Consider the following 26,212-nt stretch of genomic DNA (forward strand, 5'->3'; position numbering starts at 1 on the left):
GAGGATTTTCTCTGCATTCAAGACATATCTGTGTTCTTAATAACTTTACAGGAGGTTTATTGTAAGCTGCTTTTGTGGTTTCATGCAGCTCCTTGTGCCCATCAGCTCGGAGCTCCAAGAGCTTTGAATCAACAGGATGGAGAGTCCAGTGAAAGCCCATTGTTCTGGAGACAGGCTTTGGACCAACCTTCCTGCTTTCTGCCAGCGCCTCTGGAGAATCAGCATTTTAATATCCTGCAATTTTCAGCTCATGCAAGGAATTTTCCAATATCTCCAAAGAGAGATGTTGGCATGGGGAGAATCACAAGTGCCCTAAAATGAAATACCTGTGTAACCCGTGGGTGCAGGAATGCAGGAAGTCTGCAGAATGTGGAACTTCTAATTCCTTTCCTTCATTTTGGGTTTAGGTGTAATAGTCAAAGCCACTGACGACAAGCTCGGGTTTGTAAAGAGAAGCACAGCCAAAAAACTGTGTTCTCCAGAGGCTGAGGGGGAGGATCAGCCCAAACCAGGGGAGAAATTATTGCTTAGAGGAAAAATGGAAAATACTGAAGCAGATTTAGGGAAAGATCCCTTTGAAATGACATTTGCTCCTTAAAATGGGAATGCAAGAAATGCATTCAGCACCGTGTTTCTTTGCTTTGTTTTAATGCTGAACTCGACCTGGGAGTAATGGCAACCTGCCTTAGTGATTTGGGGAGAAAAACAGGCTCCCTGGAAATTTGGGAGGAGGAGTTGAGAGGGACTCTGTAATTCCTGGAAGGCAGCTGTGCCATGGTGTTGTGGGGTGCTGCTTGTGCCAGTGCCCCTTGTTCCCTGCCCATCCTTTTGGGGTGCCATTTGCTGGGGGGTGAGGGCACTCACCCCAGTCCTTTCCTGCCGTGCCAGGGAGGAACTTTGTGAGAAATGGGGACACACTTTGCTGTCCAACTGTAGCTGCTTCGATCAATATCTGCAGCCAGAGAGAGATTTTAATAAAAGGACTTTCTCAGCTCTGCTATCTCCATGACAGATAGACCCCAGCTAACATAAATCCTGCCCTTTCTCCTGTCAGTCTCTTGGCTTTGTGTGACGTGTAGGTGTTTTGACACGGAATACAAATATTTCACAGTTAGCTAATGGTTTAGAGCATATATTTAAAAGATTTACTTTTGCAATCACCTAGTGCCTTTAGTGAATGTGTTTGCCTTGTAAAGCCTCTCTGTTATTTGAAGAATTTATCCACACACTCCCATACATGTATTCATTTTCTGTTGTTTATGAAATATCTCTGATGGAAAATGAGTTTTGCTTTGGGTAATGGTAGGAAGCCCTCTCCTAACCTTCTTTCAGCAATGAGAACCTCCAGTGGCCTTGACAAACCTTATTTATCAGGTGCCAGGAGGGATGCACAGGGGTTGTCAGTGCTGGCAGCTGCATTAGCAGCTGTTTCTCCTCTCCAGGTAACCAAAACAAAACCCCTGCATGGTTGATCAGATGTTTTCTGAACTTCAGGTTAAGTTGCACTAGTAGCTGTGTCCTTCAGTCCTTTCAGTGATGAATTTGTGACCTTTAGCCGCTGCACTAATGCCTCCAATTGTAAGTGGCAGGACAATCTCCCTGTTTCTGTTCTATGAGAGATGCAGAGAAACTTGCCAAGAGCAGCCTGTGACTTTTAACCACTGCATTAACAGCCCTGATGGAAACGAAAATGGCAAGTTAGGCCAGTGATCAGCCCAGCAGAGCAACCTGAGCCTGGCACAGCCACAATAGATGGGAAAACTGCTGGGGGGTTCCTTTCCTCAGCACCCTCCTTGCTCTGAGCAGCTCTGTTGGTGTCTGCTCCGAGGTGGCCCTGGCTGTGCTGATGTGACATGGAGAGAGAAATTCTGTTCTCCAGCTCGGGGATGGGCTGGCAGGGAGGGCTGAGGAGGAAGGAGGTGCCACAGGAGCCTCACTGCTGGGGCTGCACGTGTGCCCTGCTGAGGATAAATACAGGCTCTGTTTTGAGGAACAAGCTGGACCTCCTCCTTCCCACTAATAACACTGCTAACAATCGTCTTCCCAGACAACACAAATAATGAGGTAGTGGCTTAACAAGGCAGTTCCTCAAGCCTTTATGAGTGGAGCCTTGTTTCCTTGGAAAAGGAGAAATCTCTGATCTGCTGGGTATGGCGCTGCTCTAAGGGGTTTTATTTTCAGCTAAGTAAAAAGCCAGGGTAAACTTTGCATATTTGTCTGATGCATTTAGCTCACCCTGTCTTGTTTTCTTGAATGTTCTTGTTTAATGTTGTGGCCTCTTGTTTTGCAGCTGCTTTAGGGTCACCTGTGGCGTGCTGCAGGTGAGGGAAGGTGAATGAAGAGTGACTGGGCCAGGTCAGGGCACAGACTCACCAACAGCACCCAAAGGCAGGTGCTTGGTAGGAGAGAGGCAGACCCAGCAATCACAGGCAGTGCTCCCCCCAAATGTGCTCTCAGCAGCAGGGGCAGAGCTCCTGCCTTTGCCCAAGCCTCATTTAGGGAGCAGAGGGAGCAATATTCCCTCTGGAGTCCAGCACTTCACGTTTTCCTTGTCAGCCTAATGGCAATTTTAAGCCTTTTTGTTTTTCTCCAGTTTTCCAAACTTCTGCTGATAGAGAACCCGGAATTAATCTTCAGGCCTTTTGGGTGTTGGATTACACTCTGTCCCAGTCCTTTCTGTGACAGCAGTGCTGGAACTGGCATGGGATGCTAATCCTTCTGTACCTATTCACTCAGTTGGAGAGAAAATGCATGAAAGCAAATTGCTAGTCCAAGCTAAATTTAGATTTATTCAGTTGGAGTTAATTATAATCTTTATTTAGTCCCAAGCGATGCCTTCTTATCATACACTTATTATAGCTGAGAAAATTAATTTTTATTCTACCATAAAGTTGAATGTAATAATCTGGGTTCAGGGAAGGGATTACTTTAATAAGATTTATAGGCAGCCTTTCAGACAGCACGGTTTTATTACTATCTGTAGGTGGCCTTGCTGCACATATGTCTTTCAGTATGGGTGACTGTGCAAAAAAAACTCTAGAAAGCACCAGCACCAGCTCAGAAACTTCACCATCCAACTTAATCTGCTGGCAGTGGCAAGCAGGCAAAGCTCTTGCCTTGCTCTGGAACACAAAACCACAATTTATGGCTGGATGTGTGGCCTGATCAGGGGTTTCATTCATATGCATGGCTTAATTTTGCACTTAAAAACGTATTTTAGTAGGCAAAAGATTTATGAGGCCAGAGATGTGCTTTAAAGCTTTTTTGGAAGCAGAGTGCTGGGTAAACATAGGCATGTGGTTTCCCTATTACTCCAGCCCATAAAAACAGGTGCCTTGGTTAAACCCCACTGTACGAGGTTCAGGGGAGCCATAAAAGCCTCTAAAATTTTGGGAGGAGAAGCTTTAGTGAGGAGGGAGCCAGGAGCTCTGGCAGTGCCTAGGAGAGGGTGAGTGAAATCTGGACCTTCCCTGCTCTGCTGGAAGGGAGGCTGGAGTGTGACACCTCTGCAATGAGATGGGCCAGCATGTGCAGCTGCAGAGCAGTCTGGGCAGCAGGAGTTTGACTCAGACATTTGGAGATAAGGATGTGAGACATTGTCCCAAGCCAACAAAAGTTAATTAACCTCTCTTCAGTTTTAGATGTTTGGATTAAGTTGATTTTTTTTAAAATTGCATCTCTTTTCTTGTCTTTCCAAACAAGCTGCTGGTCCAGCAGTGTTTTGCAAAGCAAATCTCTGTCTCCACAAATGTGTAATCAAGATTGAATGGAAGGACTATGAATTGGTTGCAAGTTCTGTCCTTGGTTCTGTCCTTACATCAAATTTGGATAAGAAGAAGAGAGAATGAGAAAAGCTTTAAGGGATTTTATCATCTTTTCTCACACTATTATTTTTTATATCTTGACAGCTTCTGGTCTGGCTTTAATGTTAAAAATGTACTGGGAGCACTTCTGAACTCTTTCTTGCAGTATCATTTGTATTTTCAAATTCCTCTGGTACAGCTGGGAACACTAATTGTCATTATGGCTCTTTTTCTGTGCATGGGGTTCACTGGATAACAAAGTCAAGCAATAAAGGAGTGAGGTTTGCTTGTGAATGGAAGGTGATGGAATTTTTTCTCCTTTAGTTGGGTGATGGAATTTTACCCCTCGGGGCACTGTGGAGGGTTCTCCTCATTTTCCTTATGAATGTAAAACTGAGGAGATGAGTCACAGGATGGGCTCTGAATGTAGGAAGTAAACAGTGACATCCTCCTTTCCTGGCTACTTCACTGCATTCTGAGTGAGTCAGGGAGAGCACGAGGGGGTGTTCATCCCTAAATCCTCACACAGCCCAGGCTTAGCCTACTCATCTTGCTCAAATGATGAATAAACTCGTAGTAGACTTCCACACTGTAATCATCCTCCTCCTTTTCCTCCAGCAGTCAGAGTTTTGCCAGCCCAAATCCCCTTGGGCAGCCTCTGCTGGCTGGGGTCTCTGAACAGCATCCCTGGCAAAATCTGAGAAAGTGACCCACACAGCTGGTCCAGAATGAATTATTTTCCTATAATTCATGAGTTCCAGATTAGCTTTCCTTGTGTGGACACCCTATTCTGGGGCACAGTGTGTTTTTATTCATGGCTAATGCCTGCAATTCCAGAACAAAATAATTATTATGAACAGAGCCATTTTTATAGTGGAATAATGTACATGTGTAGCTTGATCTTTCTGGTGTTTCAGTGAGGGCTGGTGGGAGGGGCTGGTGATTTTTCTCCTGTACAGACAAGCCATTGATTGCCTCTGTGAGTCATGGATAACATCATAGCACTTACTGGCACCACATTACTTGAAATGATTCCTCTTTTACAAAGAGGAGTGTCTGTATGAGCTCGCTCTACAGTTCTGATGATGCTGCAGGAAAGATGAATTTTAATATTTTCACAGTTTTTCCACAGGTGCAGGGTTGGCTTCTTGTTTGTTTTCAGAGAAAAAGGATATTGAAAGAGTTGCAATTTTAAACAGTTGTTGTTCCTTGCACCTTCAGCTTCAGAATTACTGATGGCTTATGGGAGACTTGGCTCCTGTTAAATAGTTTGCTAAATAGAGAGAAGATTTAGATGTGAAATTTGGATTTATTTCCATCAGGAGTTATTTTCCTTTTTAGCTACAAAATGACGGTTTTAAAAGACTTTCCTCTTACTATATCTTAAAATAGATGCATTGTTTTAAACACTGACCTGCCACTGTCACCACTGTCTTCCAGCAGAATACTTGTTTTATTTCTTATTATAAAGTATGAAATCTAAGAAATTCAATAAAGATTCAAGGAAATCTCGAGTTGCATGAATGGCACATTTTTGTTGCACAGTCTGTCCTGCAGCTGTGGCTTTGCTTCTCTTTTAGTCCTGTGCTGCTTTTTGTGGTGGCAGTGCAGGGTCAAGTGAGATTAAAACCAAAACTGGTGGATAATTTTATGGTTAGATAAAAAATGATCAAGAGAACAGAACAGAAGCTTCGTTTGAGGCCTGAGCTGGGCAGGGTGAGGAGCAGGAAGGGGCATCTGTGATGCTCAGCACTGCGTGCTCTGCTGTGCCTGCTGCTTTCCTCCCTCTGTGCCTCAGAAACATCACAAGGCAGTTTTCTTCCCTGTACTCTGAGTTTGCAGGAGGAGCTGGGCTATGAGGATATTGCCCAGCTCTGGAGGGAAGGATTTTAACATAAAATTGCAGTGGTGATGTTTAAAAAGCTGACCTGTTGCTCTAGGGGTCAGTAGGTCCTTAATCCAAATGAGTGTCTTAGCAGGGGCAAAGCCCCTGCAGAGAATCTGTTACAAGGGAAAAGTTTTTCCAAAATTCCGACTGAATATCTCAATTCACATCCCAGAGTGTGTTATCTCCACACATCTCCCCTCAACACCCCCGGTGCCCCAGCAGCCTGAGCAAACCAGACTGTTCTGTCTGAGAAAGCACTGGGCTCTGGGGAAGCTCATTTGCTCTCCATTTACTTTTCCTCAGCTCTTGATCTCTTTTGGTACCTAATTAGAACTAACCCACGTTCTGGTCTAATGTTCTGCCCTCTTTGATCTTGCTGGAGTGCTTATTAAAGGAGCAGGTGATTTTTTCATGGCATTATTGCACACCAGAAAGCTCCAAATGTGTCTGGTTTGTGATTGTTGCTGGGAGGAGGTTGATGCTGTGGTGCTGATGTGCTGAATTAAAAAGGTGGGGTGTTGGCCTGCCATTGTATGAAGTATTTCTTTTTAGATCTTCCTACAGCACCATAAAATGCTGCTAAATTCAGATATCATATTTTGTTGCAGGCTGGTTCTAGGACAAAGCCCAGCCCTGTCTACTGATGTTTATGGCTTCCCATATAAGCCTTCAGACAAAATTTGTATCTCATTTTGCTTGAGTTACAGCAGCATGATATCCTAGTCCTCGTACCAGCTCTGAGCAGAGGCACTGAGAAGTTGCCACTGTAATGAAATGGAGGAAAGGGAAAAACATCCCTTTTAAACTTCCTGTAAATCACTGTTTCAGAGAGATAAAATATCTGCATAAAGCGTGTGTGGGAGTCCTGTAATGTAAACACAAGTGCATTTAAGCCTTGTCTTGTTTTTGGTTTGTAACTGCGTCAGTGTTTAAATCTCCTCTGCAACCTGGTGTGCCTTGGGAGGAGATTTAGCTCCTGCTCCAGAAATCAGAGGCTGCTCTTGCTGCTCTGGCTCTTGCTTATCTGCTTGGTTGCTTATCTGTAAGGCTGTAAAGTTTTTATTTTAAAAGCAACTTCTCAAAAGTATTGCTTTCAAATGTAGCTCAATTTATTTACAATTAATCCAGAAAGGGGTTATCTGCATTTTAATTTTTAGCAAAGAAAAAATACCCTTCCTTCTCTTCTGCCTCAGCTTTCCCAGGATCAGAGTTCACTTTCTGCTCCCGAGTTGGGAAGTTGCACAATGGAAAAAAAATGTCAAAGTGCCCTGTAAATAAACCACAGAGCAGAAATGGGGCTGCTAAAACATCCCTTGGTGACTCTCTGCCTGGGGAGGGAGAGCATCCACTGCCCGTCATCCCCCTGGGGATGGAAGATGTGGCAGGGAAGGACCAAGGTCAATTTTCCCACCTAGAAAATTGGTGTCCCATGTGTGACACCACTGCCAGTTTTGCATCATCTGGGTTTCTGCATTTCACCGTGGGCTGTGCTGGTGAGTTCCAGAGCTGGGCTGATGTTTGTGGTGAGAGCAAGGCAGGGGACACCTGGCTGGGACATTTGCCTGTGAAGCTGAGAGGAAACCCTGACCTGATCCCCAGGTGCAGTGGTGAGAGAGGAGATTGTTGGCAGAGTGTTTCCTGCTGAGAATTTTTTGGCTGCTTTTGTCTATTTTTGCATGTTTATTCATTCCAAAGTTTTTGGCTGCTTTTGTCTATTTTTGCATGTTTACTCATTCCCACAAGAAAATATCCCAATGGCTGAAAAAACCTCCTTGACACAAGCAAATATACAGCAAAAGTAAAGGCAGAAGTGTTGTGGTGAAATGAGAGGCATTTAAAGAAGTGTAGATAATATCAAACTATCGAAAAACAAATGACCAGAATTTCAACTGAGAACAAGAGTGGAGCCAAGTCAAATGGATGGGATTTGCCCTAGAATCTGTCTTTGATAAATGTAGCCTTTAAAAATACACAACCTGAAAAAAAATAGCTTAAATATTAGAGCTTTTATCTCTGCTAAATCGAGGCTGCAAGTATCTGAGTCATCTGGCTCAAGCAGGTGTAATTGTTTGTGTGTTGTGTATCTGCTCTGCCCAGCCCTGACAAACAGTGAAATCACCACTCAGCTTCAGAGAGACAATGAGAGCTTTGACCTTAGGCTCTGTCACTGTGCCTTTGTTATCTCTGTGTGTTATGGAGCTGCTGCATTTTAATTCCTTGGGTTTCTGTTTGTTTCCTCGGAGGCAGTCCCAGGAGCTCGGATTCACCGGCTTTTTGTTGGGTATGAATTGATAGTTTGAAAGAGCCACTGTTTCTGGTAGGATCACAGCCCAGACTGAATATATCTCACTATTAATTAGAGATCAGCCCAAACCAAAGGTGTCTGTTTGATCCCTCCCTCCCTCTGGAACATTTTCTTTCTTAGGAAAAATCGCTCAGTGCTGGCTGGAGGATTGACCATTGTGATGTAGAGAAACTTCTGTGGTTTCCAAATGTGTTTTATTCTCCTCAGGAATTAAACCAAAAAAATCCTTCTAAGTGTCTGAGAACCTTCTGTGTGTAAAGGATTTCTCCTTCTCTCAAGTTCTCTCTTGCCTCTAAATCCCTCCCACTGAGACCTCTATCAAACCCCATATATTTTAGTGTGAAAAGTTTTGGTTTCAAGAACATGAAGCTTTTATCAGGTTCTCACTAACTTCCAAGCTGCTGACCTGGCAGAATGGATTGGGAGTGATGCAGATGTTCAACCCCCGTTGCTTTGTGTGTTAGTGATGGTAGATTGAAGGAAATGTTCAGTTTTTACTGCTTAAACTGTTCCATTTTACTGCTACTAATATTCAATATGTCAGTTTCTTAGGCACATTGAAACAAGGGTGAGGAGAAGCTGAAAGTTTGAGCTGATGATAAAAGAAACAAAATAATAGACTGCCAGGAAAAAGTTTGGGAAGTTAGTTTGGGATCTGGCCAGTCAGTCCTCACTCTGTGGTAGCCAGTACTTGATTAATAGAGTTTTCAATAGATAACAGGCTGGGGAAGTGGAATTCCCTGGAATTCTATAGGATTAGAATCTCTAATCCTATAGATTCCCACAGGGAAGGTGGAGAGGGAGCTGCACAGCAATGCAAGTGTTGTTCCATGGTCCCTGTGTCAGATTGTGCTCTAATTGTGGCCAGCAGGATTGATCTCCTGTAGTTGCTTTTGTCAGAAGCTGAGGGCCGTGCTAAGCAAACATTTGAGTTTCTTTGTTTCCTTTTCTCTTTGGCCTGCAGTGGTGGAGAGCCGAGGAGGGATCATGGACAGCATCCAGAGATTCTCAAACCTGCCAACCTATCTCCCTGCGAGCCCTCACATCTCCAACGCTGATACTTTCTTCTTCCTCAAGGAAGCCAACCAGGATATCATGAGGAACTCCAGTTTGCAGTCTAGGGTGGATTCATTCTTTATATACAAAGCCAAACAGCCACCTGTCCTAAATGCCACGTATGGACCCTTTTCTGTTGAACAACCCATTCCCTTGGACCTCATGCTGACTTCTGCATCTTTTGGTTTCACAAATAAATTCACTTTTAATTGGAAATTAAAATCCCACATAATCAACAGCTCAATCTATTCCAACAAACCTAAAATACAGACCTTGTTCTACATTGCGGGGAAGGACTGGGATGACTACGACTCTGAGGAGATGCTGCCTTGTGTGAAGATGTTTGCTTTCCTGGAGTCCAGAGAGGTGGTGGCCAGCTGCAGACTGACAGGCCACCTGGGATTATGTGTTGTGGAGCTGGAGTTGTCTCCCAGCTGGTTCAGCTCCCCTCCACCCATGGTTCCAGAGGAAACAGCCTCCCTGGAAGGGATTACTGTGGAGCTCTTCTATAAGATTTATGCAGTGGATGGGGAATGTTCTCCGGAGGATGCAAAATGGGAAAACAATATCCATGCAGGTGAAGAGAATGAGCACCAAGCTTTGTCAGCTATGGAGAGGATTGGTAGCATCGTTGTTTACCCAAATCAAGACAAATTAAAGCAATCTTCACTGAGGGTGGATGAAAATATCATTATTCACTTACCACTCAGCCCGGTCAGAGAGGGTGACATTGTCACCTTCCACGTTTTCCTGGATGATTACTCTCTAGCAGACCAGTTTGTATTAAGGTAAGAGAAATTTTTAAGTGTTGTATGCAAAACAAATGGGGCAAATCAATGCTGGGTGTAAATCTTTGGTTATATTTACTGTTGTCATGAGAGAAATTCTGCACTTCCTCTTCAACAGGTTAAAACTATAGATAGTCTTGAATTATCTGTGTGGATGACATTTTTTGGACCATGGTAAGGGTAACTGCTACAATGTGTTTTGCTAAAGAGTTTGCAGGATGGTTTTCTGATTCTTTGGTGAAGTTCCCTCTGTTTATATCGACATTAGCATCATCATCTTTCCAAAATGCAGGCTACATCCTGCACAGGTCAAATGTGGTGAGAACTCTTGTTGCATTGCACAGAGGAGCTGAGAGGTGAGGAAATGAGCTCAGCCTGTGTAGGAATCCTTTGGCAGAGCCAGGATTTGGGGCTAAACTCTGCAAGTTGGCTCCAGTTTTTCTATAAGATCAGCCTTTCCTGCTTCTTCAAGCTTTTGACTGCTTGTTTCGTGGCCCATTTTTGTTTTAAGTTTGGGGACTCTCTGTTGACCTTTCCTTGTGAATCTGCCTGTAATAGGAGAATTCAGGCATTTCAAACCACCCCGAGGGTTAGTGCTGCATATTTGTTCTGTCCTTAGCTGTCAGACTGTGCATTCAGAGCTGCACAGGGACCAAATTCAGAGAGAAATGTGAGCCAAACCGGGGGAATAAAAGGGCCAAAAGGTAATTGGAAAGTGTCATCAGCCGTAAGGATGTGAGGCTCTTGGGAGAGAAGGAGCTGCAGCCTGTGCAAGGAAACCTCAGAGCAGATCCGTGCCTTACTTCCAAGTTTTGATCCGAGAAGGATGGGAGCAGAACGTGACAGAAGTGCACTTTGGGGACAGATGTTGAGAAAACAGACAGCAAACCTTATGCAGCACTTTCAAATCATCCAGCATTTGTGAAATAGCACATGCATATTAATAAACTTACAGATTGCTGCCTGAATGGGGACAAGTGATTCGCAGCACAGCGCTGCTAATGGGGAAAAGTGTGAGAAATATAATGGGGTTTAACCAAACTTTAAAAGGTTTGGGTCAGGAAGGGGCTTCCTTTAAACACAACTTATTCATGCTCTTCCGTGGATTTAGTGTTTTTAATTTGTTAAATATGGATTTGGCCAGCATCCACGTCAGTAGATGGACTGGCCTCACGGAGCAGGCGGGTCTCAGCAGGCGTGTATTGATCCCCGGTGCTATAGCAGAGAGATTATAGAATTTGCCTAAGGCTCTGCAAGGATTTAACATCAGCTCTTAATTCTCAGGGTTTTGTTCTCTTCCCCACACCACAGATAAAATTCCCAGGGTATTAGAGACAACCTATCCTAAGCTGAGGATGTTTTCTTTCCACTGGAATTTCTAAAATAGCATTTACCTCGTAACAAATGGTGCAAGGGTAGAGTTTTGATATTTCTGCTGGCCAGGAAATAATCAAAAACTTCTTGCAGAGACACTTTTGAAATGCTGTCTTTCAAAAGCAAAATGACTCCTGGAAGCACTGAGCAAGTGACTGAGCTGGGTTTTCAGGGAAGCAGAAATGGAGGGAGCAGCTCCCAGGCTGGGGAGCCCCAGGATGATCCACAAGAGCCTGGCTGCTGCTGAGATCTCCCCATGTCCCACAGCCCAGGGGGTTTGCATGGCTCCAGCTGCCAGGTGCTCTCCCAACATGTGGAAGGTCCATCTCAGTGCTCCTGAGCTGCTGGGAAGGCAGTCAGGTTTCCATGGGGATTTCCTTCTCTCAAAAGTGTATGGAGTCTGTTCATCTCCAGGAAATGTTTCTGGTACAATAAATCAGCATGTTTTACGTGCCCAGAAATATTTCCTTGGAAAATTCACTGTTGGCTCTCTGTAGTCTAGCCTGTCTGGGCTTTTATTTGGCTTTGCTTGCATTGTGCTTTTCATCAGAGAAACTGAAAGTATTTCTATTTACCCTTCAGTTGAATGCTGAAAGTGAGAGGCAGAATGCAATTCTGATGGTGCTTCACCTGTCTTTTAGAATGGAAAGATACCTGCAACTGTTGCTGAGATTATTTGGAATGATGTATGTTGGGTCCATGGGGAGATTTTCAGCTGAAGTTTACATGGAAGGCAGGGAATGATGCTGAGGGAAATACAAGCACCATGGTGCCTACATCTAATTTATGCAGTTTCCCTCACCAGCTTTCCCTGGTTTTCTGCTCAGTGTTAATGTCTGTGAAAACCCAGAAGGTTCTCATACACCTAGAATTTCTGTGTTATAGCCAGAGAAAAATACATTGAAGTGAATGTTTGCCTTGGGAAATATATTTTTGCCTAATATAACTGATAGTTTTTCATCATATCTGTTGTAAGTGTAGCAGGGTCTGGCTCATATGAGAGGATACATCAAAACCAAGTCATTCTCAGCACAGCCTTGAGCTCTGACAAGATGCAGAGGAGCAGATATGCTCAATTTTATGCACCTTTTTACTATTTCATGCTGTGTTGCATAGTATTTTATTTTATGCTGGATTTTTCCTAGCAGAACTGACTTCAATTCTCATATGGGAGTTGATTCTTTTTTTTGTTTTGGTGAAATCTGTGATTCTTAACCAAGCTTGGAAACTGAAAAGCAGTTGGGAGCAGTTCCTTGATTCAGCAATGTGCTGTGCTGAGAGACACCCCCTTGTCTGACCCCTGTCCTCCCAGTCCTGTCCTTGCAGGGTGACACTGCAGCTTGTTTGTGAAGCTGCAGCTACCACTTCCAGTCCCTTCCATCACTCCAAACTGGTTTTGCTTGGCTTGAGCTAAGTCTTGCTTGGTTATTTTCGTTCAATAACTTGAATTTCAGCTGGAGTTGGAGCTCTGGTGGTGCTGTGTTTTAAAGAAAATTCATTTGTTTTTTTTCCTACTGGAATGCAGCCAGCGTGGCTTGGTGCCAGTGAAGGACACAGATGTGTCAAGGGGCAGAATTTGGGACACAGTGTGCAGTTAGTGCCTTTGCTGTGCCTGTGCTGCCTTTGTTGACAGATGATCCATACACGTGTGTGATGAAATGCTTATGACACTGGAGATTAATTTGTGGCCTTGCTGGTCTGATCTGTACTGCAAAATTCACCATCTGGGAAGATGAATTCTGCCCATTATGTTTGGTGGTTTGTCACTAAGCATAGTTTAACTGTAAAGGTAGGTGAAATGGGCTATGCTGCCATGATTAAACTCTTTTATGGGCCACCTTGTTAAAAAAAAAAAAGGGGTAAAAATGAAGGACAGGTTTGAGATTCCAGCAGGACTCATACATACTTCAGTGTCACAAATTTTCAGGCACTTTTTGTCCTTTGATGTGCTGGAGTTTCCTTCTTCACTAACAAACTTAGATGAAATGTAGTAGATGAGAAAAGAAAAGATGGAAATCGTGACTACAGAAGGGGTAACAGCAACTTTAGTGCTAATTGCTAAACAGAAGTTGTCTCCTGGTACATGGAGGAGTTATAAAAGAGACAGGAGAAAACAATTCCTGCTCAACTGGAAGAACAGAAATCTCATCTAATAGCACTGGGAATGGTTTCTATTTCTTCTGTGGTGTTTGTTATTATTTAACTCCATCTTGAGACTCAGAGGATGTATTTAAAAGAAAAATGGGAGTCAATTTGTACAGCAGGAGAACGTTTAATGAAATAAATGGACAATTGCCCCTTGGTTATAGGAAAGAAATGAGGACAGCCTCTTTAGGAGTAAACAATGGATTTTTGGCCTGTTTTCCAAGTCTCCCCATCTAAGCTGTCAGTGAGGATGTTCTGCTCCTGAAAGCTGAGCATTACCAGCAAACTGTCACACACAAAATGTGGGTTTGTTGGCATTCCTTACACACCCCAAGAGCATGGAGCCATCCTTCCTTTGTGCCTGGTCAGAATGGAGCTGCAGATGGGAGAAATTCCAGGAGTAACCGCGAGGGCTGAGAGCAGGCCACGAACCCTGGGAAGGGGAATGGAAGCAGCAGGGGCTGCAGGGGGCTGGCAGGACCCTGCTCAGGGACATCACTGTCCCCTGGCAGCCTCAGGAGAAGGATTATCCCTGCTCCACGCAGAGCAGCACAAAGATTGCCTTTGGGCTGGGGCATGAACCAGGACAAGGTGTAACACATGCCAGGAGACCCTTCCTGATTATTCTCACTAAGCAGATTGATATTAAGGATTTATATTAATAAACATGTATCCATATGGAGGAGGTGATGTCTCCTGCTAAGGAATAAAAATTGCACAGACCATTAAAAGTGACTTACAAGGCTTCTGCGTTAATAATGAAAGATCTGGAGAAGTCTGAGCAGTCGTCTAGAAGGCCAGAAAAAGATCATTAAGAGGATGTCTCCTGCCAATAGCTGCCAAGAGCAAACAAGGGAAAGAAAACAGAAGGTTTTGGATCCGGAAATGCATAGAAAATGAGAGTACAGACTGTGGGGAATGCAGCCTGGCTGCCTGTGAGGAGGAGGCTCCACATGGCCTTCATCGCTCCTGAGCAAGCTGCTGGGAATGGGGAGCTCTGTCACTGGGATTGTCACCGGGGAGAGAAAGAAGTGATTCACTGGAACATCGTTTAGGATGAACATTCAGCAGAAATCAAAGCGTTGAGAAAGGAAAAAACCCCCAAAAATACTCTTCTGAAATCTGAAATGCTGGTTCAGATTTAGAAATAATCACAGAAATAAACCATTACTGGTGCCTTGGGAAGAATTTGGGTTTTAGTCGAAATTTTAATAAACCCAAGATGAATGTTAAAATTTTTGGTTTCTCTTTCCTCTCTGGATGCACATGGAACTAAATGTAAATATGAAACGGTGATACGTAATGTTAATAAAAATATCCAGCGCTGCTAAGTCTGGAAATGCCAGATCTGTCTGTGCAACCTCCAGTCCCCAAGTACTTATGCACAATCTCATATTCCTCCAAGACAGATTCACAGTATTTCTTTTTCCAGATCTCCTGCTTCATTTGGTGCCTATATTGTCTTCCTCCCACTATTTTCTTTTCTTTTTGTTACTGAATAGGAAAGGGATTAATATCCTTCCAGGACACTCCTATGAGGCCTGGGGGAGCTGTCACCAGAATGTTTTTTTTTTTGCTTGAATGAACCATTTCTATAAATTCTCTTTCAGAAAGGTTGAAACATTCTTTTATTTTTCTTATTTCTGTTTGAGGCCGGCTTGTAGCCCAGAAAAATTGGCTGCAGCTGATGAAAACCTGACATGATTGTATGGAGTTACAAATTTCACATGGATGCTGTTTGAAGAAGTTAGACCTGAATCTGTCTTGGCTGAAGGGAAAAAGATTTTTTTTCCCCTGGGAGCTGCTGGATCCATATCCATGAACCAGCCTGGAAATCATTGTGCCACCCTGGCAGCTTCTCTCTCCTCCTCACGTGCCTCAAGATAACCTCCTCTGCCCTAACCACCCTGGAGAGGGAGAAGAAAAGAAACCACCCCCTCACACAGCCTTAAAACCAGTTCAAAATGACAAAAAAAACCAACTCCTCCTTAGAGCTGGAGCAATTCTAAAAGCTTAGAAATCAACGGATCTCCGGCAGGGAATAAATGACCCAGTGAATCCTGAAAGAGCCTGCAAGACTGCAGTCAATAAAGCTTTTTAATGGAATTTTAGATAAAGGTCAACTGTGAACTGTGTGCTGCAATAATCAGCTGTCCATGATCACTGCACAGGCAGAGCAGAGCTCCAGTGGCAGAGAAGCCCTGGGAATTGTTGGATATTGGCTTGGAAGCGCTTGCAGATGGGACGGCAGCCTCGTGGTGATAAAACAGGGTTTTAATTGAGATGTTTCCTGATGGAAATGTCTGTTGCCCTGCAGAAGGGGTCCTGTGCTGCTTTGTGCCCACGCCAGGCTCCTGTGCTGCCTGCAGCTGCTGGCAAGGGCGAGGAGCATGGGACAGGGTCCTGGGGGCCGTGGCAGATGTTCCCACTGCCTGCTCCTTCCCCTGGCCTCCACAGCCTGGGCTCAGGGATCTTCTCTTCTCTCATGGGAGTGGGGAAACGTTTGTAAGAGTTGGAGGGGAGGGTGGATCAAAATGCAGAATTTATTACAAATATTTAGCCTGTGTGTGTATTCCACCAGTGTTTTTCCACTGAAGCATTTGCCAGTTGTTTTTAATTTTGGTGCTTGGGGAGTATTTCATGTGTGTGTCAGAACACTGAGTACAGCTGGAATGAAACAAGGATCCACTTCCCACTGGAAAAGGTGTTTGGTTTGCCTTGAAAGCCTGCTTCTCCTTCCATTCAAGCCCTGAATTCCAGCACCTCAGCTATCTCATTCATCTGCACCTGTGAGCAGTAGGGATCTGGCAATGTCATGTAAATTAATTTGCTGTATCTCATATCCAGAACCATCAAGTAGGAAAAGAGAGGTAGTTGTGTTTATTCTAAGTTGTTTGGTGCACGAGCAGGTGTCTCAGGGCTCGTGGTGCTGTGTCACTGGTGGCTCTGCATCTTGTTTGAGCTCATTTGACAAATGAGGACTGTGAGAGGAGCCCTGGCAGGCTCTTGCCTGCCAGTGTCAGCAGGCATTGCTGTGCTCTGCAAAGGGAGAGCATGTGAACAGCACTCCCCATAGATCTGCAAGGTGCCAATATGCCACGTGACTCCACACAAACTCTGCCTTGTTGATGGTAATGGGAAGAGATTTTACATTTCTAAATGGTTCGGGTTCTACAAGCTTGTTGTGAGCTGAACCTCATCTCCAGAAGCTTTGACATGACAGCTCCTGCTAATTAACTGCAGGCAGCTCCTGCAGAGCTCGCTGCTTGCTGCAGGGCCAGGTGTGGATGTGCAGAGCACTGTCAGCACGGCCTGGTGCACTGAGCAAGGGACAGGCTGTGCTTCACCTTCCCCTGGTGCTGAGCCTGCCTGGGATGGGGTTGGGGATCCCTTTGGGTGGGAGCAGCATCACAGGGGCCCCAAAGGCTCAGCCTGTGCAGCCAGCCCAGGGCATTGCCACTGCTCTTCTCCAGAACTTGCTTTTGCTGGGGGCTATCCTGTCTTACCTTTGCTGTGATTAATGTTGGTGCAGCTCTGAAATGGGAAGGGAAACCACAGAAGATAGAATTAGAAGCTGAGTTTTGCCTGTGAGCAGCCAGCTCTGAGTTCAGTTACCTCCGTTAATGAACACAAAGCTGCCTTGGGGTGACAAAACTGCTTAAATTCACAGTATCACAAAGGGCAATTTAATGTTTGTCTTACAGCTGTCTTCCTTTTCTACATCCATTTCTTTTATTTTTTACCTCGTACTCAGCTTGGAAACACAGGTCAGCAGAGGTTCCTGTCTTGCAGTGATCATTTCAAGTTTGGGGCACACTGTGGCTCTCTGCAAACTCTGTGTCCTCATAAACAAGTCCCTGGCGGGGAGCTTGGGGGGAGCCTTTGTTTTGGACAATATGCTGAGTAGTCCCTGCTTTGTGCTGCCAGACAATGATGGCATTGATCAGCTCCTTGTACAGCTCTTCATTAGCTGGCAGTGCAGTAAATCACAGTCTTGTTTAAACAAGTCAGACACAACAGTGATTCGGTCCTTGATGCAGTTACTTCTCCTTCTATTCATTACGTTCAAAGTAATGAATAGTATTAAAAGTAGAAAAATGCCTCTACTTTGAAATTTCCTTTTTTCCCGAGATGTTTTAGGCCATGCCTTGCTGTCATTTTATCCTGGTACAAACCAGATTACTCTCCCGTGAAGCTGATGAAGTATTGCTTTGAGCGAGCACATTGATCTCAATTTCTTCACGTTCCCCTGATGCAACAGAGAGTTGCTTTTGTCCTTGTGTTTACCCATGAGTTTTTGCATGCTCTGATAGAAGAAGGCCAGTGTGATAGTTTGCTGACAGCTCTGGGGAGAAAGGGTTCTCAGAAAGAGCAGGAAACCAAATATTGCGAGAAAATTGTCAACATATCTTCTTGTTTTGGGTGCCACTGCTCCCCATGCAATTTATGTCAATAAAAGACTCGTAAGAAATGCTTTTGGACAAGGCAGAGCAGGGAGCTGTGCTGTGTGAGGTATTTAATGCTTCAAATAGCTGCCACGTCTGCCTTGGATGCTGTGCTCGGCCAGGTTATGAAAGAAATCATATTAACAAAGTTATTGGATCCCAGATGAATCTAAAGAGCTGCAGGAGAAGAAAACAGTGACAAATGAGTCTGCCATTCCGAGGCACAGCAAATGGTGCTTACAGTTAAAGCTATTTCACTCCTTGCACCACTCCTGGCAGCCCTGGCAGCGTGGGCAGCAGCAGTGGCCGTGCCAGGACGGGGCAGCCTCGGGCTGGCAGAGCCCCCAGAGCCCCTGCAGTGGGGCCAGTGCTGAGTGACACAGGGGACACCACTCAGGGGCTCTTCTTGAGCTTCCAGAGCCCAGGGAGCTGCTCCTGAGTGCTCTGGCTCTCCTCTGCCCCAGCTTCTGGTCTGACACCAGGCAGTGCTGGCTGTCAGTGCCCTGGCGCAGCAGTGCTTCACCCTCTCTTGGGGTTACAACAATGAAATCAAAGGGAAATGTCTCTCAAATCTGTTCTCCTCAGGATGCTGTATTCCCAGCAGAGGAGGAATTGTTCTGGGCAGCAGTAACTCCAGGGGTATCCCCCAGGAGGGTGCTCTTGGGAGAGCCATGCTCAAGCAGCCCCATGTTTGTCACCCTCCCTCTGCCCCACCGTGCTGTCCTTCAAATGGCTCACCAAGACCAAAATGTACATTCCTGTCCCCCACTACATCCTTCTGAAAAATCTCCTGCCAAGCAAACTTTCTCAGTTCCTTTTTGTCCTCATTGTGTGGCCCAGCCTTTTGTGGTTTTAATGAAGGAGTCCTCAAATGCATTTTCACTAAATCTCTAACTGTGCTGGTCCTGGAGGACAGCAAGTGGGAAAGGCAGAGAAGCAGAAGTGTGGGATAGGCAATGCCTTGTTCATGAGCTTTCTAAGCATCTGCTCAAGTTAATGAGGGTCTGGGCAAGGAATGTGCCAAGCAGCCACGGGGAGCACACACATGAGCACTTTGATGCAGATCCCTGGTGGAGGATGGTGATGAAATGCACCAAGTGATGCTTGGGGACAGCCTGAAAAGTTTGTCCTGGCCTGGGAGGTAGCAGAGGGTGAGGGAGAAGCAGTAGCAGACTGTGAGAATCTGGACCTGGATCCAAAGGCATTGTGAGTTTTGGATAGTTTTGGATCTGGGAATTTGGCTCTGGCCCATCTCTAATTTAATTTGCCTGGCCAGAGTCTTCTCAGTGTTACCCAGAAAAGAGCGGTGATTTAATTGACTTCCGTAGAGTTCCTTAGGATTTGTGCCAGTAAAAAGATTAGAATTTGGTTGTGTGAAGGCACACGTGTGTGTGCCAGTGTCCTGGCTTCATGCTTCTGTGGGAAATTTGTTAGGGACAGTGGCAAGCCCGAGTGGGTGGGTGGGCAGGACACAGATGGAGAGGGAACGGTCGTGTTTGGAGCTCTGTTTTAAATGGCATGCAGTAACACCAGTAGAACACTCTTAACTGTGGCATTTCCTGCTGTCATCTCCGTAATGTGGTGTAAGTACCTATGCTCCTCAGCTAAGATGACTTTTGACTCATTTGCCAAAGCTAATAACCCTTTAAAAATAATTTAAACCTTTCCAGAATTATTCCCCTGATGCTCTAGGGACCAGTAGTCCTTTATTTGCCATAGAGCAGCCACAGAATGAATAGCAGTACTGTGGACTCCCTCAAACAGCGACCTTATGTGAGATGTAGCGATTACAGCAATTAAATCCTCTTTGCCAAGGCAACCAGGGCTTTATTTCTAACTGAAGTTACATTTTTTTTCCCCCAAATGAATCTCTTCTGCATGCATTATTCATTTTTCTTTGGAACATTTAGCCTGTGCAAATTCCACGAGCTCAAATTCAGTATTATTACTTATTAATTATTGTGTTGAGGTAATGTCTAGGACAGGCTGCCCCAAGGGGTCAGAGGGCACTGGGTTCCCCACGCAGCCAAAAGCAGAGTAAGGCCATAAACTTTGCTTCGAGGTGGGGGTTGAAAATTTAACAGCATTTGTGGAACAACTCGTGAGAGTTTGCATCTGCATTTTGCTTGACTCCAAAACCCATGTCAAGGAAGTTTGGGGCATTTTGGTCCAGTGGGTTCTTAGGCCAGTATAGTTTTGACCATACCCTTAAATTAAGTGTTTGGAGAAGGTTGGTCATGTCAGCTCAGACATTTGAAGTCCAGCTGCATTCTCCTCATTGTGCCTCTTGCTTGGAGAAGGGAAGGTCAGTGATCAAAAATAATGGTTGAAGTGCAACATCTTCTTTAACAATTTTGGAAATTCTAGCTTAGGATGATCTTTGGAATCCTTTGTTTTTAAGGACATGTGCTACACTCTCCTTTAACATTATGTGAGTTCATTGTCTCTCTCTGGTATTACATAAATAGTCTCTTGACTGACAAGGAAACTAAAATGATTCTGTTTAAATCTGTACTGCTCTCCTAAGAAATCTACATTCATTATTCCTGGGATGACTGAAAGATTTACAATAGTTTATAATCTGGTATCATTTCATTCTTCTTCTTGGTATTATTAATCACCTTGTCATGAAACGTCAGGAGAACTTTGTTCAGCTTGCATGATTTGGGCTGAGAAAGCCATCCTTTAATATTAATGTTTCCTAGGAAATTGGGTAGATATCTTTGCATTCTGGAAACCATAAAATGGATGAATGATGTCCTTTGACTAGACATTAGATGCTTACAGGCTGCTGAAGCTGAAGAATGGTTGAACGAGCCCTGCAGCTGTACCACTGTGGGAAGAAAAATGACCTTGCAGAGCAGACCTGGTTCAGGTCAATATTTGGTTGTAGGATCTGCAGTCGGAGTGGCAGGCAGGACGGTGTTTGTGGTTCTCCTGGAGCTCCACCTTGGCGTGGCCACATCAATGGTTGTGTCTCACTGGGGATGTGAAACCCAGGTCCCAATTATTTGGCCATTTAAAGATTCTGGGTTGCATTTCCTAAGCCTGGAGGCAGTCAACCAGGATCCTGGCTGGCTTTCAGCTGCAGTAATTACAACTTGCCAGCTCAGATTTTCTCTGCCTCTTAAATCACATCTGCTATTTTTCACTTCCTTTGCTGAACTGCTGTGTCCCCTGTGCTGTTGTTGGTGATAATAGTTCTAATGCTTGGCCTATTTATGTAACGTTACTTTATCTGTAACGTCTCGCAGTGTTTGTACAAGGAACGTCTGTCATTGCTTTCATTTTACAAATCACTGTTTTTATTGCTCGTGTTCCAGTGATACACCTCAAAGAGCAGATGCTTTTCAAAAGGAGGAAGGCAATGCCTCCCCTACCCTCAAAGTGTTATTTTCCAGTGAGGAAAAAGCTCCTGCTTTGTCCCTTGGGTGTGTTACCAGGGCAGATGGGTTTGGGATGGTGCAGAGAGTACCCAGGGGTGGTGCACTGTTGGTGGGCAGGGAGGTGCCATCCTGTCCCTATAGGACACAAGAAACCACCATATGAACACGCTGCTGTTCTCAAGGTAGAAAAGGGGAGTTTATTTTCTGACTTTATACATTTCCAAAGGTGGCAGTGGATTGGAGGGTGAAAGCGCCACCTCTCCAATGACACCGGACAAACCAACAGCCCATCAAATTTCTCCTCCTCCAGAAAAGAACTCAAAACAATAAGTTGTTCACAGAAAGCGTGTGAGAAAGCTTGCTACAAGAATGCAAACATCAGGAGGCTTAGAAAACCTTACAAAAATCAGGGCGACCCGCGAGGGGCGATGCCGTGCCCTGCATCCCGGCAGGGCTGGATCCGAGCGCAGCCCAGGAGAGGGCAGAGCGGGCTCGTGCTGGAGCCCAGCCCTGCCGGGAGAGCTCCGGAGCAGCCAGCCGGGGCTCGGGTGATCCCCAGGGCTCGGAGCATCCCCTCCGACAGAAATGCCTCCATGCGGGCACCCTCAGGAGCTGCTCCATCTGTGCCAGCCCCTCGAAGGGCAGGGACCCAAGGGCTGCCCAGGGATTGTCCCGAGTGAGGCTGGACACACACCTGGGGTGCCCCAGGCTCGGCGCTCATAGCTGCAATTTCCTACCCCGAGTGAAATGCTTGTACTGTGATTTATCCCTTTATTATTTCCCCCCTCCCTTCCCTGAACGATTTCTGAGAGCTGTTGCATTTTCTCTTTATGGATGTACTGCGCCCCGTGTGAGCTGGATATGGCAAATTCACTTCATAAAGCAAATTTCCCCGCTGGCCTGAAGGTTAAGAAGCTCTAAGTGAGATTGTCTCTTTGCAGAACAACTTTCTTCTTCGGACTTGAAAAACAATGGAAATGTAGTTAATGTTCAGCCTGACAGAGTCTTAGCAAACATATTAAGGGTTTCATTTAATAAAATCATATTTCACTTCTATAGACAAGAAGCAGAATAGACTTGAGTCTTTTTTAATGAATAAAGTCTGTAGTAAGGTACTTGCAATCTTTCTTTATGTAAGGCTCATTCTCAGGTTTTTTTTCTTTTAGGAGCTAGGAAGATTTAGTGCAGCATTTTCTAAATTGTGTCGTGCTTCCTTTGGAACAGAATGTAAAGGGAAATGTATCTTAATGTTAAAGAGACGTGAAACAAAAATGTGGTTTTTCCCCAAAGAAAAGTTAAACATTTGCAAGAAAAATGTTCTTCACGGCAATTTCAATTCTGTTAAAAACACATTTACTGTCAGAAAATAATGGTGCTGGATGAGCTCTAATAATAAACCAATTTGTGTGTACCAGGGGAGTGGACTTTTTCAGCCTTTTGTTGTAAGTCATGCTGGAAGGGCTGCCACTGGGCTACAAGAGCACAGATATTTTCACACTGGGATTTGTGTCTGCTTGAATTATGTGAATAACTCCATTGAAATACAACTGGGAAACAATTCATCATGTGACTTCTTATTAAAACATTGCTTTTTTTACTCCGTTCGATGATGTTTGAGCAGCTCCATGTATTTTTCTCTCAGATTTCTCTTTTTAATTCTTTTTTTCTTAAATGTTCTGTGTGCACAGTGCCTCTATTGTACAACCCCGAGCACGTGGCAGCAAACTCCAGATTCCTGGGGAGCTGGCCTGCTGCAGCTCACAAATGCCATTAATGGGCTGCGTGTGAGCTGCGTTCTGGGGGCCCCGGGGTTGCACTCTGCTCCCCTTCCCTTCATTATCCAATTTGTTGAGATCAGCAGATGCACCAAAGCATGCAAATTTCAAATTTGCTGTGAGGAAAATGGAGTGGCGTTTTTTGCCACTGAAATGAGCTGTTTCTCTGAACGTCGCTGCCAGCTCGCTTGCTCGGGAGGATATTTGCAGAGATGGAATGCAAAAGTGGTACAAATGCAGCCAAATTGAATACATTTACAGATGTAAAAGGCTCAGCTTTTGCAGGCTTGTAAATCTATTTGGGGCGAGTGTCACTTGGTGTAGATTTCTGGAGTCTTGTGTCACAGGTGCCTGAACACACCAGGGTGCCACTGCAGCCCCGTGGGTTCAGTGCTGGTGACAGTGACAGCGCTGGTCCTACCTGGGCCAGACACCTGCAGGGTTCTCCTCAGCACAGGAACCTTTCATCCTCTCTGGACCCCAGTCAGTCATGCTGGATAACAGCGTGGAAATTGGATTTGTCATCTAGTAATCCCTCAGTGATCGATAATTAGTTGTAATTACGCGCTGTTTAAGAGCTGAGGAGAGAAAATTGAAGTTTGTGGCCGGAGGAGGAAATGAAGAATGGCAGGCACACCAAGGTGTTTGGCATAGGAGAAATGCAGTTAAAGAGCTGAATTTTCACGAGGAACAGTGAGTCAGGCTGCCTCCTCCAGCCAGGCCAGGTCACAGGGCTGGAGGGGCAGCAGTGTCCAGGCTGAGCAGGATAAGGCAGAGCTTCGTGAGCTTGCTGCCCATAAAGCATCACTTGGACAACAAGGAAGTTTGCTTTTGTTGGTAGTCTCCCAGAAATGTGCCCAGTGCGAAGTGTCACAAGCTGTTATTTGTGAGGTATTCTTTGAAGCTTCTCCTGTATTTACAATCAGAGCTCCTTCCCCCACCTCAGTTTGAATTTTTGTCCAATATATGAGCTAGGAGAAGCTGAAGTCCTTGAGTGTTCACTCATGGGACTGTGCCATCCTCTGCACTGTCTCCAAAAAGCTACAGCCTGGACACGTGGTTTGGTTTCAGGTGGATGAGGAAAGGTCTTCCTTCTCTTCTTTTTGCTTTCTTCTCTGTTCCAAAGAGCACAGCAGCTCAGGTTTCCAGATGGGCAGGAGTGTTATTCCAGCTGTCTCTGAAAATCTAGCTGTGTCTGTCCTGGGATTTCTGTACCAGCTTTGCAGTTAAATCTGCCACAGGTAATTCTTTGTCACAGAGCCAGAGAGGGTCTGTGCTGCTTTGGAGTTATACCCATGGGTGACTGCCTCGTGTGGCTGATTGTCACTCTCTAAATAGACATGCAAAATGAAACTGTTTAACTGCAGGAGGTGGGAGTGAAGGAGCTGGAGCAGACCTATTACCCAGTGGTACGTGAGAAAGAGCCAGCAAAATTTATGGTTTCTGAAGGAGCAGTATATTTTTAAGCTTCTTGTATTCCTACACTTCACAGCCCAGATTAGCAGATTGTTGACAGCTCCATGATATATTTGCTGTCACCTGGCTGGAGTCCGAAGCAAGTGATAAATTTTTAGTTTGAATGAGCTCGTGTGACATGCAGTGACAGATATATTTTTTGTTACTACAAGTATGTAGCGTGTCCTGTGCTTGGGGACTTTGGTGCTATTCTTGCTGTGGTCCTGAGTGATTTGCTTGTTTTCCTTGTGCTTCTGCTTCACCATCCAAGAAAAGGTGGGGAAAATGACACATTCCTCATTTGCTGTGATGGCTCCTTCTTTTTCTGCCGTGTTGTAGCCTGACACAGGCTCGGATCATCTTCTTTGGGTTCAGCAGAGCCCATCTGCTGGCAGGAGGGAGCAAGGGCTGTGTAGAAAAGAATTCAGCATTTCCACTTGCTATTGCTGGATTTCACTTGGATATGTGTCATGGGAATTGACATGCAAAAACTTGGGGTGTTTTCTAAGTGATACTACTATATTCTGGGAAGATACACTTCCCAAAATACACATTCAAGATAGGAGAAGGGGCAGCAGGAATCAGTTTTGTCTTCATGTGGCTGAACACTTGGAGGAACTGAATTTACAGATTCTGATTGTGGGTAAAGCCTCAGTGCTGTATGTTGGTGAGCTCTATTCTCACAAAGCTTTAGGCTAGGATAGCAAAGAAAAAAATGTGAATATACATAATTAAAATGACTACTTTAAACTTCATGTCATATTTTTAACACTAAACTGGAGTTAAGAAGTTCAGCTTTCCTAGAGAGTTTTCCTGAGGTTTTGAACCCTGGATACTTCCAGACAGCAAGAGATTTGGTGCCAAGAGTCCCTCAAATTATGGGGCCTGTGCCATTTTTACATGCCTTGGGGTGAAGGGTACGATTATTAAGGGATTACAGAGATTAATATTGTTTCTTTTAATTGTAAATTAAATATTTTTGGAACAGAAGAATTATCCAGGTCCATAAGCCCAGTTTACTTTGAAACAGATGTAGAGACTGAGAGGGATCAAGAGGCAGGGAAGCTGCATCTTTCCATATAAAGGAAATGTTTTGCTTTTGTGCTGGCAGAGCAAGGCATTAAGCCTGGGCAGAAAGTTTTAGGGTTGTGTCTACTCATCAATGCCTTGAGAGGGGCCACATTGGAGCTGGCATTGCCTGGTTTGGTGGGGCAGACAAGGATCCCTGTCCAGCCCAGAAGCATCTCTCATCTGGCTCTGAGTCTGCCCCCTGACAGTTCTCTGCTGCTTGCCTCTTGCTCAGCTCCTCCAGCAAGGGTGGAGACACTGAAGCATCTCCAAAACTCTGATGTGCTTAGACATCAAAAGTGGAAGGTGCACCTCTCTCATGTGGTTGCCTGCCTTAGGGGGGAGAGCATATGTACAGCAAATGGACACTTACATAACCCTATTAACTTCTACTGGCTGATTTCAACTGTTGGTTTGCCACAGGGAGCTGGAGGAGAAGAATTAGGTAATATAAATAGAAAGATGACATCCTCCAAAAGAGCACCATTCAGCACATATTGCTGGCTGGTCTCATGGTTCAGAGCTGATAAGCAAATTTGGCCTGAATCCTGTTGCAGCATTTGAGGATGGCACCAGCAGAGCAGAATTGGCAATATCAGCAGAGGTGGACGCTGTGGATGTGATCCCTGCCATCCGCTGCCCGCAGCGCTGGCTGCAGGAGCTGCTCTCTGTGGCAGAAACCTGGGGCCAAATTAATTGTGATTAATTTTGATTACAGACCATT

At 44.9% G+C, this 26,212-nt stretch overlaps 1 protein-coding gene across 1 annotated transcript in view; it reads left to right on the top strand.

Annotated features, from left to right (window-relative positions):
- TMEM132B (transmembrane protein 132B) overlaps nucleotides 1-26,212 on the top strand; it is a 214,967-nt gene that overhangs the window by 51,063 nt on the left and 137,692 nt on the right. Inside the window, exon 2 of the mRNA XM_039724875.1 lies at nucleotides 8,961-9,840. Within this exon, the coding sequence (XP_039580809.1) occupies nucleotides 8,961-9,840 (880 nt within the window). The remainder of the gene's footprint in view (nucleotides 1-8,960; nucleotides 9,841-26,212) is intronic.

Source organism: Passer montanus, unplaced genomic scaffold (assembly GCF_014805655.1).
Source record: "Passer montanus isolate IOZ18808 unplaced genomic scaffold, ASM1480565v1 scaffold53, whole genome shotgun sequence".
Classification (NCBI taxonomy): domain Eukaryota; kingdom Metazoa; phylum Chordata; class Aves; order Passeriformes; family Passeridae; genus Passer; species Passer montanus.